The sequence below is a fragment of the Amblyomma mixtum genome, chromosome 6, assembly GCF_055824585.1.
Source record: "Amblyomma mixtum isolate Tamu chromosome 6, ASM5582458v1, whole genome shotgun sequence".
NCBI classification, from domain to species: Eukaryota; Metazoa; Arthropoda; class Arachnida; order Ixodida; family Ixodidae; genus Amblyomma; species Amblyomma mixtum.
The window spans coordinates 100357168-100370361 of NC_143017.1; the positions used below are offsets into that span (position 1 = coordinate 100357168).

General features: G+C 47.4%; 1 protein-coding gene across 1 annotated transcript in view; it reads right to left on the reverse strand.

Moving 5' to 3' along the window:
- Positions 1-9501: 9501 nt before the first annotated feature.
- The window catches only part of LOC149339856 (disintegrin and metalloproteinase domain-containing protein 10-like), a 51474-nt gene continuing 47781 nt past the window's right edge, over positions 9502-13194 (reverse strand). The window contains exons 13-15 of the mRNA XM_089551009.1: positions 11615-11817; positions 10591-10749; positions 9502-9986 (exon numbers count right to left, since the gene is read on the reverse strand). Of these exons, the coding sequence (XP_089407135.1) occupies positions 9966-9986; positions 10591-10749; positions 11615-11817 (383 nt within the window). The 3' untranslated portion in view covers positions 9502-9965. The remainder of the gene's footprint in view (positions 9987-10590; positions 10750-11614; positions 11818-13194) is intronic.

Genomic DNA, 13194 nt, shown 5'->3' on the forward strand with positions numbered 1-13194 from the left:
TTAGCCACTGTAGATAACTGGATAAAGTCGCGTCGGCAGGAGGCGGCACATATGTGTGCTCCGCTGAATGACCGTGCCCTGCATAAGGCGCGATAAAGAAAGGCCTCTCAAGAGCAAGATGGCCTTCTTCGGCGAATTGCCTGACATGTTTAGGAGCCGCGAAGCGATAAGTGGCCGTCATTCAGTAATCTAAAGGGATTTTCTTTGCACTACAGCCGCTTTTTATTGTTGCTGCAGGTGTTGTTGCTGTCACCAGGCACCGCTAGGGTGGCAATGTGCTGCAACTTTGTGAGGGATGTAGTACTAACGCCAAGTTGGCCCCGTTTCTATATTTCCTTGGCAGCTGGTGAGCCCGCCATGCTTTCCCTCAATATGTTAAAGTCGTGCAAAATGTTGTGAAGATTGTCCCGTCGCGGTAACTTTACTGCATTTTATTGCAACCAACTACTTCTCCGGCTTCTAAAAAATGATATTTGCGAATGAATTATTTTCGTAATACTTGCGTTAACGCGGTATTAAACAGGACTCGCTTTCCGCAAATGCGCCTTCGGCATAAGAGAGTTATTTGTATATATACGGAGACGTGTCGCCTATAAATGCCAACAAGGCCCGGTGTTGGGGCCCATGTGTCCAGATTCTGGTGTCGTGGGGTATTAACCCTGGCTGCCGAGGTGGAGCATGAATGCCACCCGAAGACCGGGAAAGTTATGAAATGGTCTACCGTCGCCTCTCTAGCGGGAGCGAGGCAGAAGGGGCTGGTTGGAAGAGGTGTCCAGGAGGCTCTGACCACCGAATTCAGCGCAGCACCCACCCAGATTCTTCGTCCTGAGAGAGCTAACCGCACAAATGTGAGGGCAGAAAAGGAGTAATTGCCCAATCCCTATGGCACACCCTTAAGTTGCACAGCATGTGAGAGTTGAGATTATTGCAAGCTACAGGCGTGATTAACCTTGCGGATTCTGGCGGTAATTTCGTCCCCGTAGCGACATGAAGTATTAAATAAGGTCCACAAATCAGGCCCATACCTGACACCTGGCTGATCTACATAGCATGTGGGTTGCAAGCGCGTGAGCACTTGGAATCGAGACTGCGCTCTGTAATACTTACCTATGGGGCACAAACGTAGCAGCTAACGAAGTTGGTTCAACTTAAATTGATAAGGACGCAACGAGATATTGAAGGGAAAATGACAGCTGTAACGTTAGAGACAGGGAGAGGGCACATCAGGTCAGCAAATAAACAATGGATACTGACATCCTAGACGGTATCAAGAAGAAATGCACTTGGTAAAATAGGTTTTTGGTAAATTGGTTTTTGAGGAACAGAAATTGCGTAGTATCTGTCTCACATATCTCGGTGGGCACCTGAACTGCGCCGTAAGGGAAGGGAGGAAGATGGGAGTGATGGAAGAAAGAGAGAAAGAGGTGCCGTAGTGGAGGTCTCCGGAATAATTTCGACCACCTGGGGATCGTTTACGTGCGGTGACATCGCACAGAACGGGTGCCTTTTCGTTCCGCCTCCATCGAAACGCGGACGCCGCGGTCGTGTTCCGGGTACTCCGGCTTTCTAGACGAGCGCCTTAATTACTGAGCCACCACGGCGGCAGGGCATGCAATGCGCAGGCAAGATAACCGATGGTCTTTAAGGGTAACGGAGTGGATACCAAGAGAAGGCAAGCGTAGCAGTGGGCGACAGAAAGTGTGTTGGGCGGATGAGATTAAGAAGTTTGCGGTGATAAGGTGGCCGCAGGTGGCACAGGACAGGGTTAACTGTAGAAATATTGATGAGGGATTTGTCCTGCAGTGGGCTTAGTCAGGTTGATGTTGATGATACATGAGCCATCAGGTCACTTCATCAGGTTCGTCGAATTTTTTACCAGCAGTGCATACTACCTGAAAGGCGAATTTTTGAAGAAGCAGACACACATATACTGCAAAAGGAGGAAAAGAACTTTAGAGGCTCGTGTACTGTGCGGTATTTAGTTTTTTATTCATTCAACATCTCAATTCTTTCCGAGCGTTACCTTTTATTAGCTTCTTAAGTTTGCCGTAGTCATCGTCGTCGGCGTCCGCACCGCAAGCTGCCTCGGCCAGCAGGTGGCAAAGTGTAGGGAGGGATATCCCCCTCACCACATTTAGGGAGTAGAATGGAGAGGGCGAGTGGAAGAGGGAATATGAAGATGCGGATGAGTACAAGCGTCCCCAATCCGGAAACCGGCTTTCATAAGGCTGTGCACTTGGATGAGGCTCCACAAAACCCTCCGATTATAGCTGCAGTCCTGGGCAAGACCAGATGCACTTCCGACTCTCTGACTTTACAAGAGAAACAAGGCATGTCTGTGAAAAATTCTTTTCTGTAGAACCACAGCTAAAGCTCAGACTTCCGCGTCACATACTCGTAACCGTCCTGTGTTTTTTTTTTTTTCTAGCTGCCCTCGGTTGAAATGCGTCGCCTTGATATTTTTCTATTTCCTCACACGTCGGTTGCTCCGTTCTGTCCGACTACATATCTTCGCTGGTCCTGGTTCGTATTGTAAAATGCTAGTTCGTTCACAGCCACCACTCCTTCGTAAAGCGTCGTATTGGTTGGAGCCCGGGGGTGTCCTGCACTTTGTGTTGTATTTATGAAGCTTTTCCACGGTGATATATCGGCATTAGGCCCAACTTGTGTAGCTCCTCTGTTGCAGCTTGCATCTTGTCCGGAAGCCTTCTCTCTATTTCTCTTACTTCCGTAGTGTTTTCGAAGCCTTCTCCCGTTTGGTGTTAAGTTAGTTGGTAGACCGTAGAGAATGAGCCGCACGGATCGCGCAGTCCACCTCTAGACTATAGCTCTTGTGTTATTTTCCTTTAGTAGTGATTCCCTCGTGTTTTGGAATAGGCTTTGCATCGGACCAGAAACTTAAGAATGGCCGGGTCAGGCATGTAATTTGAAACAAACCCCCAATGCTTGCATCTTTTCTTCCCTCCTCACCATCTCTACCTTCCCTCACCCTCGCCCTCAGAAATTCTCCCTCACGCTCACCTCACTGAGTGACGCCCTCATGGGGTGGGAGTGAGGACGTCCCCATGGGGGTGGCCATGTGTGGTGTTGAATGACAGACTCCGCATATACGCGTATGCGCATTAACCCATTAAGGCAATTGCGTCATATCGTAAAGGCAGACCTTAAGTCCTATTTCGCCATCTTTGTCTGCAGTATGCTTGACGCTGTAAACCGAGCCTCGAACTGATACCGAAGTGAAGAGCCAAAGTGCTGGCGCATGTAATTCGTATCTGGCCTAACCACACTAAATTGTCGTCCGCCTTTGGTTGAAACCACCATCAGAAAAACTATGGCATGCCCTACTTGAGCTTCGTGTAAATTAGAAAACTATTCAAAAACGTGAGCACATATTTGGTTCATACCGAATAATTATGAAGAGCCACTGTTTGATTCGTATACCGAATCAATAAAAAGGTATCCCATTCACTGTTCGAAAACAGACTACTGGAATTTCGAATTATTGCACTATCCTATACAATTGCAATCCAGAAAAAAATCCGCATCAAAATGTGCATGGTACTTCTTAAAAATAGATTTTGATAAAGGCAGGTGGAAAGTTAGCTTTAATTTAGGTTCAGTTGATGGGGTTTAACGTCCCAAAGCGACTCAGGCTATGAGGGACGCCGTTGTGAAGGGCTCCTGAAATATCGACCTGGGGTTCCTTAACGTGCACTGACATCGCACAGTGCACGGGCCTCTACAGTTTCGCCTCCATCGAAATTCGGACGCCGCGGCCGTGATTGAACCCGCGTGTTTCGGGTAAGCAGCCAAGCGCCGTAACCACTGAGCCACCGCGGCGGGCAGCGGAAAGTTCGGTATGGCCACAAGCTATGTCTGGGATTTATTCAGACGACTGATCAAAGGAACTCACGATACTCTTGTGCAGCTAAAAACGGATCTTTTGCACCTGACATCGAGTGATGAACTTTCTGCTTGAGGTACTCAGACTGCTTGTTTTTCTTGTTTTCCTTTGCGCATAACTGAGTTTTTGTAGGCAGAGAATGGCTGGTTTAAAGCGCCACATGATGACACAGAACAAGACAAAGGAACGCGCTGCAACTGTCTAGTTTAAAAAAATCCATAAAATGCTCGCATTTTCCTGGGAACGAAGTTTCATCGTTAGACGCGATGTATTCTTCCATCTCTTTCAACAGAAACGCACATTTTTAATACGAAAGGGACTCTTACTTATGACCGTCTTGAAATAGATGCTTGCATGGCCTTCTTTGCGAGATTGCTCGCGCTTACTACACTTTCATTACTTCTCTTTACTACGCTTTCGCACCTCCGTCCACTAATGATCGAGCAGCTTGTGCTTGCTTCGGTTTGACGTGACTTTCACCGCAAGCAGAGCTACTGTAGAGGCATTGAGTGGAAAAGAACCGTATGTAAAAATGCCGCATGATATCTATAGTCTGTGAACAGCTTCCAAAGCCCATAAAATTAGCAATGACATTCCATTAAGAAAGCGTATCAGCCAGGGCGACACGATCTCGCCAATGCTATTCACTGCCTGTTTACAGGAGCTATTCAGACGTCTGAATTGGGAACAGCTAGGGATAGAAGTCAGTAGAGAATGCCGTAGAAATCTGGGATTCGGTGATAACATTGCTTTGCTGAGTCACTCAGGAGGTGAAGTGAAAAACATGACGAATGAGTTAGACAGGCAGATCAGTACTGTGGGATTAGAAGGATGGATAGCTGGGCGAGTTTGTAATAATTCATGATTTAAAAATCCACGATGATTAAAAAATTTAAATGCAGAAAACTAAAGTGATGGCCAAAAAAATCGGAAGGGAACATCAGTTTACAAATAGCGAGGCATTGGAAGTGGTAAGAGAATACTTGTTAATGCAGGTAGTGACCGCTGATCCGATTCACGAGAACCAAATAGCCAGAATAATAGGAGTGGGGTGGAGCGCATTTTGGAGGTTCCCTGGGACCATAATGGCAGTATACCAGTATCCCTCAAGAGAAAGTAATTAACAGCTGTGTTTGACTGGTACTCACCTATGGGGCAGAAACGTGGAGGCTAATGCAAAGGGTACAACTTAAGGGCGGCGCAGCGATCTATGGAGAGGAAAATCACGGGTGGAACGTTAAGTGACAGGAATAGGGCAGAGTGGGTGAGAGAACAAACAGTGGTTAAAGACGTCCTAGTCGAAATCAAGAGGAAGAAATGGGCTCGGGTGGGGCATGTAATGGGAAGGGAAGATACCCGCTTGTCCTTAATGGTGACGAACTGTGCCCCAGCTGAAGACAAGCGTAGCAGGGGGCGGCAGAAAGTTAGGTGGGCGAATGAGAATAATCAGTTTGCGGGGATACGGTGGCCGCAGAGGTTCCAGGTCAGGGTTACTTGGAGAGATACGGGAGAGCTAGGCCTTTCTCCTGCAGTGGGCGTAGTCTGGCTGATGACGATGATGTCACGATGGTAGTCATCACCGGAGAGGATAAATTTTACTTATTTTTTAATTTTATTTTTCCTGATCAGCAGCAGCGAAAAACTGCTTCGAAGAACAGCTTGACGGGACGGCTGCCCCAGTATGACGGCATTTGGCAGCGCCAGACAAGTCGTTCAACTAAATCTCGTATATAGATGGTTGAATAATGAATAGAATTGAAGCCTAAAGACAAGAAAATGTAACGAAGTACATTAGGCAAAACACATGATATTAATACAAAAAAAAATTACGCGGAGGAAAACAATGTTCGCTTAAGTGGACCGCGCTAACCACAGGCAATTAACTTTCATTGACAGTGCTGTAACTGAAACACATGTCCAGTAAGTGCGAGAAAGTGGAATTTTCCTTGCGCAATTGTGAATTCAGTACTCGATGATTATAGTAGTGTGAGAGCATAAAACTGCTGCAAAAGCTACGCAGGAAACATGCAGACATTTGCGTAGGAACATTTGACGGATTTATTTAATGGGAACAACTAAAATTTTTGCCATGATTGGATGAATGTTGGTTTAGTAAGGTAGGAAACCTGAAGCGAAGCGTCTCTTTACCGTGGTTCGTACGGCAGCCAGAGATTTGCGAACATTCAGGGTTGCGGATGCTGTAAGTACTTAAGTTTTCTTAAAGTGCAGCTAATAAAGTTAGCGTGTTGTGCGCTTTGGTAGGGAAAGTCTAGAATTTTACAAACCCGTCTTTAGTGATTTTCAGCTGCCTAAACAATAGTCTTGTGTGCGCGAGGAAAGGATGTTTAAAATTCGGACTGGTTGCTATATTTTGAGCAGCAACAACTTTGTGATACTTTCTCCTGTTGCAGTTGCTCGCGCTTGTGAGCAATATTTTAAAATACAGGAATAGAGGAAATTGTAAAATAGAATATTAATTTAAAGTGGAAATAGTGAGCAATGCCGGCGCAAGAAAATAATTATGCGTGATAGCTGGCTGACTAAATCTTTCATGTGAACATCTCGCGTCATGTGCTCTGACTCCTAACGTTTTCTTCGAGTTAGCAACTTCTGAGTGTCACTAAATAGAGTTCTAGAATAGCGTCGGGGCGAATAGGGTGACCCTATCTGCATGCGCTTAGCGTCAGGGGAACGGGTTCACGTTTTCTGTCTATAAAATAGGGTCGCGGATGGTCGCTTTGCGTTGCTTGAAGGCAGCGCCATAACGGTGGGAAAGAGAAGCTCTTAGAACAAATAAGTTAATATATATGCTGGATTTTTTATTGTGTAAATAAAATGACACGCAAACTGTTGCAGTTACCAATTACTACTTAAGAAATGTGAAAAATGATGCAAATATTTTTTATAATGCGGACATGTTCAATCCGAGCCAAAACTATCCACACAGGAAGTTGCCGCCGCTAATAGGCGATTGGCCCTCAGTGAGCGCGCCTTGCTTTATTTTTGTGCATAAGTTCTGCGCTCGCTTTGGCGCTAGCTGTGCAAGAAATGCTTTTCAGATTTTTTTTTTGTTTGCCACGTGCAGAACAATCTCGGGCGGAACACTCAATGGTAACTCTCCCAAATGAAATTATTTTCAGTTTTATTTACGTCCGCACGAATAAAATATACTGCGTAAATAAGAAAAGTGTGTTACTGCGATGCCAATTCTTTGTGACTCCTTTTTGAGACCAAAACTGCAAGCGTATTAGTGGAGATCAGTAGTTCAAACCTCCTGCGCTTTCTGACGTCAGTCGTCGAGTGCTCGCTAAGCCTAGCAGCTCTGTAAACAAGGAAGCAATCTAAAAATTAGGCGTGTTTTATCGCTTAAATTTTGTGGTTCAGGCAAGTTCAGCCAAAGCGAAAGCCTCGTTCGCCTTTAGTTTCCCGTGAGCGTGAGCCACAGAGTAGCGGCAACGACGAACGGTGTTGAAGCGAGAGGCCCCGCTTCGAGAGGCGCCGCCATGTTGACCCAACGTAAAGCGGCTTTGGGGCGCACGCTATTTCGCCGATTTAGCGTTAGCGTCGCCCGCTCACCCAAAGACCCAAGGGCCGATAGCGTTCTGCGCATGCGCAGTAGCGTCCCGCTATTCCCCTATGACCCAAAGCGATAGGGTGAGGCTATACTAAAACTCTCTAATATCGGAAGGGTTAACGCGAATAGTTTGTTTCTGGGGTGGAAGAGTAGACATGTTTTGTTTAGTTTAAAATGTGGGCTAGTTGGCAATTGAACCGAACAAGAGCTACTTATGTGGGGCGCCAGGACCTCAGAGCATTTGTGCTTTCCTACATCATTTGCTTAGTGTCTGGGTTCCGCTTGCACTTTTAACGTTTATTCAAATGGCATTTTTTCGGCAGCTGTATGACATGACCACTGCGATCACATTCTCGATTGTTCCGACTTCTCGACGAAACATCACAGCGGGCTATGAATTGAGCATGTGTGGGAGAGAGCAACCTAGATCCTACGATCACGCAGGGATGAGGAGGAAGAGCGCGAACCCACTGGACGCCTCGTAAGCCTACGGGAGTCTTTTAAAAGCTCTCGGTTTGAAAGTCTTCCGCTGATATTTTCATGATGCAGCAGAGACCGCTGGTGGCTAACTTAGTTTTGGTGTACATAATGCGACTGCATGCAACTGCCGTTCAAGCACCTGCAATATGCAGTGCAAGCACTACCAGTGATTTAAGCGAACCCTTTAGCCGCTGTATCGTGGAGCTTGAGTGCATTCGCGCTTTAGATGCGTGCACTTCAGTTCGAGCCAGCGAGATGACTGCAGGGCACTCAGAGATGCATGAGTCGTTCTTTCTGCTCTTCTTCTTAAGGGCGTCGTTTTTAGTTTGCTTCATACACATTTACAGGATTAATAACCGGCACGCATTTTAAGTGCTAGGTGTTTATTTAACACTCGACACAACGGTAAAAAGGCACAGAGTGTGGGCTATTTTCATTGCAACCGGAAACGCGTTTTCAACGGCTTTTTGATGGCAACAAAGCACGCATGTAACCAGCACTGCCATAGAAGCACGTCCTCCTTTTAATGCGTTAAGCCCGCCGTGGTGGCTCAGTGGTTACGGTGCTCGTCTGCTCACCCTAAAGACGCGGGTTTGATCCCAGCCACTGCGGTCGAATTTCGATGGAGGCGAAATTCTAGAGGCCCGTGTACTGTCCGATGTCAGTGCACGCTAAAAAACCCTAGGTGGTCGAAATTTCCGGAGCCCTTCACTACGGCGTCCCTCATAGCCCGAGTCACTTTGGGACGTTAAACACCCCTAAAAAACCTTTTAATGAGTTAGGAATACAACTGCTATCTCGGCGGAAATTCACCGTCCACCGTGACTTTGAGCCTTCGGTCATAGTGGAATAAGGAAAGGAAGAAAGCGCAGTCTGAGTGTAATGGGGGAGGATGAGGAGGTGGACAAGTGGAAAAGATGAGGGTTCAGAGGAGAAGAGGACAGGGACCTCCTCCACCAGGTGCATGGGCTCCATCAAAAATGAGCGGCGCGAAGAGAACACGTGCACACGACGAGCGCCTGTGCATGCAGGGGCGGTGGCACCCGCCCTCACTCTTTTATATTATAATTGGATTAAGCCCGTTGCGCCATCTGGCGGGGCACTTTTCCTTTTATTGCTTTACATAAGCCCTTTCTAACTTACGTTGAGCCCGTACCCGGCACACATGCCACATGCGAACGCACTCTCTGCCGTGAATTCTTTTTTTCCGTGTAAAACACGAATACGCTTATTCCAAGATGGCCGCTGACTGATCGGCTATTTTCGGCACTCGTAGCGTGGACGAATTTTTTGTTGGCCCAAAGCACCAAAATGTGAAGATGTGCAACGATATTAGTGCATCCAAGGAGACATTCAATGCATTCGCGCCTTTGTGCAGCATCAGGTATCCGCCAAGGACGCATTGCCTCCTTCCTACAACTCTGGAGTACCGTAAGCGATGCGCATTTCTTAATTGCGTCTGAGCTTCCTTTTGTCCGCCTTTTATTACTTCTTTTGGAAGAAATTTATACAACAGCCGCGGTACCTTCTTCGCTGTGGCAGGTTTCAGGTTGGTAAACTTTATTTATAGTAAAAGGCTGTGCCTACCGTGGTACCTTAGTGACTTTTTGCAGTCACACTGGTAATATTCAATATATATGATGCTAAAGAAGTCTGCCTGAGACGGGACACGTCAAATTAGCAAGAACAAAATTCAAAATTGCGCTGTAAAGCACTGCTGTCTCTGCGAAATAATTTGCAGAAATTTGAGAAGAAAGTAAAGAAAGGTAGCGTGAAGTTACAGTCTCTTATGTTGGCCACATAAGAATAGACTAAGCTGCCATCCTTCGGCTTTCAGGGATGACGCTGCACATAACAGATTTGTTGTTAGGTTTAAAAAAGGCAAATAAGCCATATGAGAACCTAGGCTATGGTAATATTTAACATATTTTTTACATTCATTAATTAGCGATGAAGCGTGAGCGCAAGGATGATTAGAGGATATGATATAAATTGAAATCCGTCGGATCATGACGACGACTTGTCACCCTGTAAAAAAAAGAAAAGACTGAACTCAGTGTTGTGGGAGCCGGCTCCAATAAAATGTAAAGCATCACACTCTCGAACTTCATGATACATTACACAGCAGACATTAGTCACAGGAACAAATTCTACTGCGTGTGACATGAACGGTTGCTAACGGCGTGCTCAGTATATCCGCCATCACAGAACGTTAGTGAAGTTTCAACAGCAAGTTTTGTAATGAACACGCCGGCAGGGTCAAGTGCCGAACCCAGCGCAGCGCAGATGGCTCTTCAAGAAGAAGAAGGAAGTTGTGATTCGCTACTTGTTCTGGTGTGTGCGACGCACAGTGTACAGCATGTAATAAAAAGGTCACTAAGAAAAGCTACCCTGTACAAACAGAGCTCGGGGTAAGCATTGTGCGCACTGCTGTGAATGACATCATTGAGGCACATCAAGTGTTTGAAAGCTGGAAGACTTCGTTGACGTCATAGCGGGGTCAAAATCATAATGACGCCAACAAATAAAATATTCAGCGCGGTTAAATTCTCTTCCCTCCTGCGCCTTCATGCGTTCGGCAGCAGTGCGTCCAGAAGAAGCAGGCCAATCTAACACGGCGCGAAGGGGATACCTTGAGGAACTTCATGGGACTGCGCACGCTCTCCTTGAAGCTCTTGGCTTTGGGCAGCCTCGGGTTGTTCGTGGGCGTGAGCACTGCGCAGCACCGTATGAAGAGCAGTATGCCGAGCAGGAAGAAGAAGACCGCCAGCACAACTGCCCACCTGTAGGCCTGCATGGATCACTCCTTCAGGCTTGGCGTACATTACACGAGAAGGGAAAAATGCAAAGTTTTTACTCTCACTCTCGTCCACTAAGGCGGAGTAGTGAGAGCGGTAGCAAAGACACCTGTGATAGTATTAAACGGCGCCGTCGGACCCTACAAAATCCCACAAACGGAGTTTATTGGAAAACAAGCTAAGTAGGCTAAGAAGAAACTTATCATTGTCAACTTTCCGCCCTGTAGGAAGGGTCAAGTCTGGGGCTTAAACGACGATAGCTGTCCGGCGGAATTTCTTGACGGAAGACGGCTTCGGCGTCTACGGGATATGCAATAATCGGTAACTCCAGCTTCTGCGTATTGGCCGAGGAAAATTCTTCATAGAGGCCGCATTTCGCAACTATCCATTTCCCGATGATTGTGCCACTTAAACATCGGCAGGTGGCCTTTGTGACGTCAACAATGATAGCCAGCAAGCACTGACGAATAACAGAGAGACGAAAGAAGGAATATAGTGAGCCAAAAGTCGGTGTCTTCTATGTTCTTGGTGCTGTCGATGAGGTTGTGCTCTTTGTGGTCATACGATCCAATTCAGTCAAGATGCGGTGCGGGGATCACTGCCCAACTCTTTCTTCCCAGCTGAACGGGGAAAATAATGAGTATTGCAGGGGTAGCCGTTCCCGCTGTTTCAGAAAGAAGCGGCAACCGCGAAAATGTAAAACCTTGATGCAGTAGTATGGATGCAAAAGCTTTCCTCCCCTTTTTAGGAGATTTGCAGGTGCTGACTGCGCGGTTCAAAATGATAGTTGTAGACTTGAGCGAGGCTGTACCTTTCATAAGTTTCTAAAGTGCCCCGGACGTTGTTCGGTTTGCTCACCTTTATCCACTCGCGTACTTTGTTTGGCACGAGCAGCTGTTCGAGGCGCGACAGGGCTCCCCCTTCGTCCACGGTGCGGCAGCGGCGAAACACGTCGCAGTAGCCACGGTTCTGGTTGCACGCGGCTCCACGTTCGCGTTTCCGGCCGCACAGTTGCTCCAGCCCGGAAGTTATGCACGGGCCCAGGCAGGGGCCGTCAGTCCCTGCACCGGCCACATACGTCTTCTCAGCGCTCTACTCGGGTCTAAGGGACAGACGCTGAGGCACAAGAGCTAGGAGTCGAACTAAAGGCCCGTTCACACTTGCCCAAAGATCCGGCGAGCGAAGTGGAATCGGCTGCTTTTGACGCCGAGTGAGGCGGAAAGCGGCGCGGCGAGGGCGATCAGGCTGTACGACTTCCGCCGCGCGGCGACAAACATGGCGGCGCCCCCTGAAGCCGGACCGGTCCGTCGCTTCGCTGCCTTTTTCGGTGCGTTCACTGGCCAGAAATTCGGCACAGGTGTTTCGCTTCGTCTCACCTCGCCTCTAAGAAAACGTATAGGTGATACATTTGCTTTTTTTTTTTTTTTAATTCAGAGTGACGATTCTGCCGCTTCTAGGCGTAACAGGAGAGTCGGTTTGTTGACAGTAATGGTTCCCGCCCCGACATCCAGATGGCGCCACTATAGGCTGAGTTTATTTTTGCGTCTGTGCTAGCATACACTGAACTAAAAGTGAGAATGCGCCTGCGTTTAACGTACGTAAGCGTGCATGCGCTTATGGTACGTAGACAGCGTAAATTTATGCTCTTTTCTCACTACATCTGTGTATGCCGCTAGCACCGACGCGGTGCGGAAAAGCGAGAAACAGCAGTGGCGCGGCGGATCCGCCTCGCCCGCGCGTGAACAAGTGAGAACAGGTCCTTGTTTTTACGGCGAGCGAACCCGCTTCGCTCGCCGGATTTTCGGGCAAGTGTGAACGCGCCTTAAGCCCGACGAATAGTTAGGTATAGGACACTATAGAGAACAAACTCAATTGCATGACTGTGATCGGTCGCTCCTTATAGCTACGTCTACTGATAGCTGTTAGCGGCCCAGTGTTATGCGCCATTTTGTGAAAGTGGCTCAAGTTTTCGTTGCCGCAGTGACATCACAGAAGAGAATAATTGCAGCCCCGTTTGCGGCGAGACCATCCAATAAGCTACCAGAGTAAAACGTCATAATTCAGGTAAAAATTATTTTTATTCGACAGCGACCCCCGGGTAGAAAAAAGCCACTAAACTGCGTGACATAATGGCTTCTGATTAATAAAATAAATCAGCCAAGAAGACGCACACATGAAAGTTGAGAAGAAGGTAGGAAAGAGGCTTCGTTCGCTTCGTTCACAGCCGTGCTGGAGAAATGGCATAAGGAAGCCGGCAGAATCGGAATAGAAGTTTCATGTCCAGAGAAGACGACTCACTGCGACCCAAAGTGGCGTTTCCCGATAGAAGAACACGCGTCACCACACTCACCGCAGTCGAGCGAATTAATGCTCCTTACCTTGACCACTTTCGCCCGCGACAGAGTGGTCATGACACGACAGCGTATGAACAGAGCTGC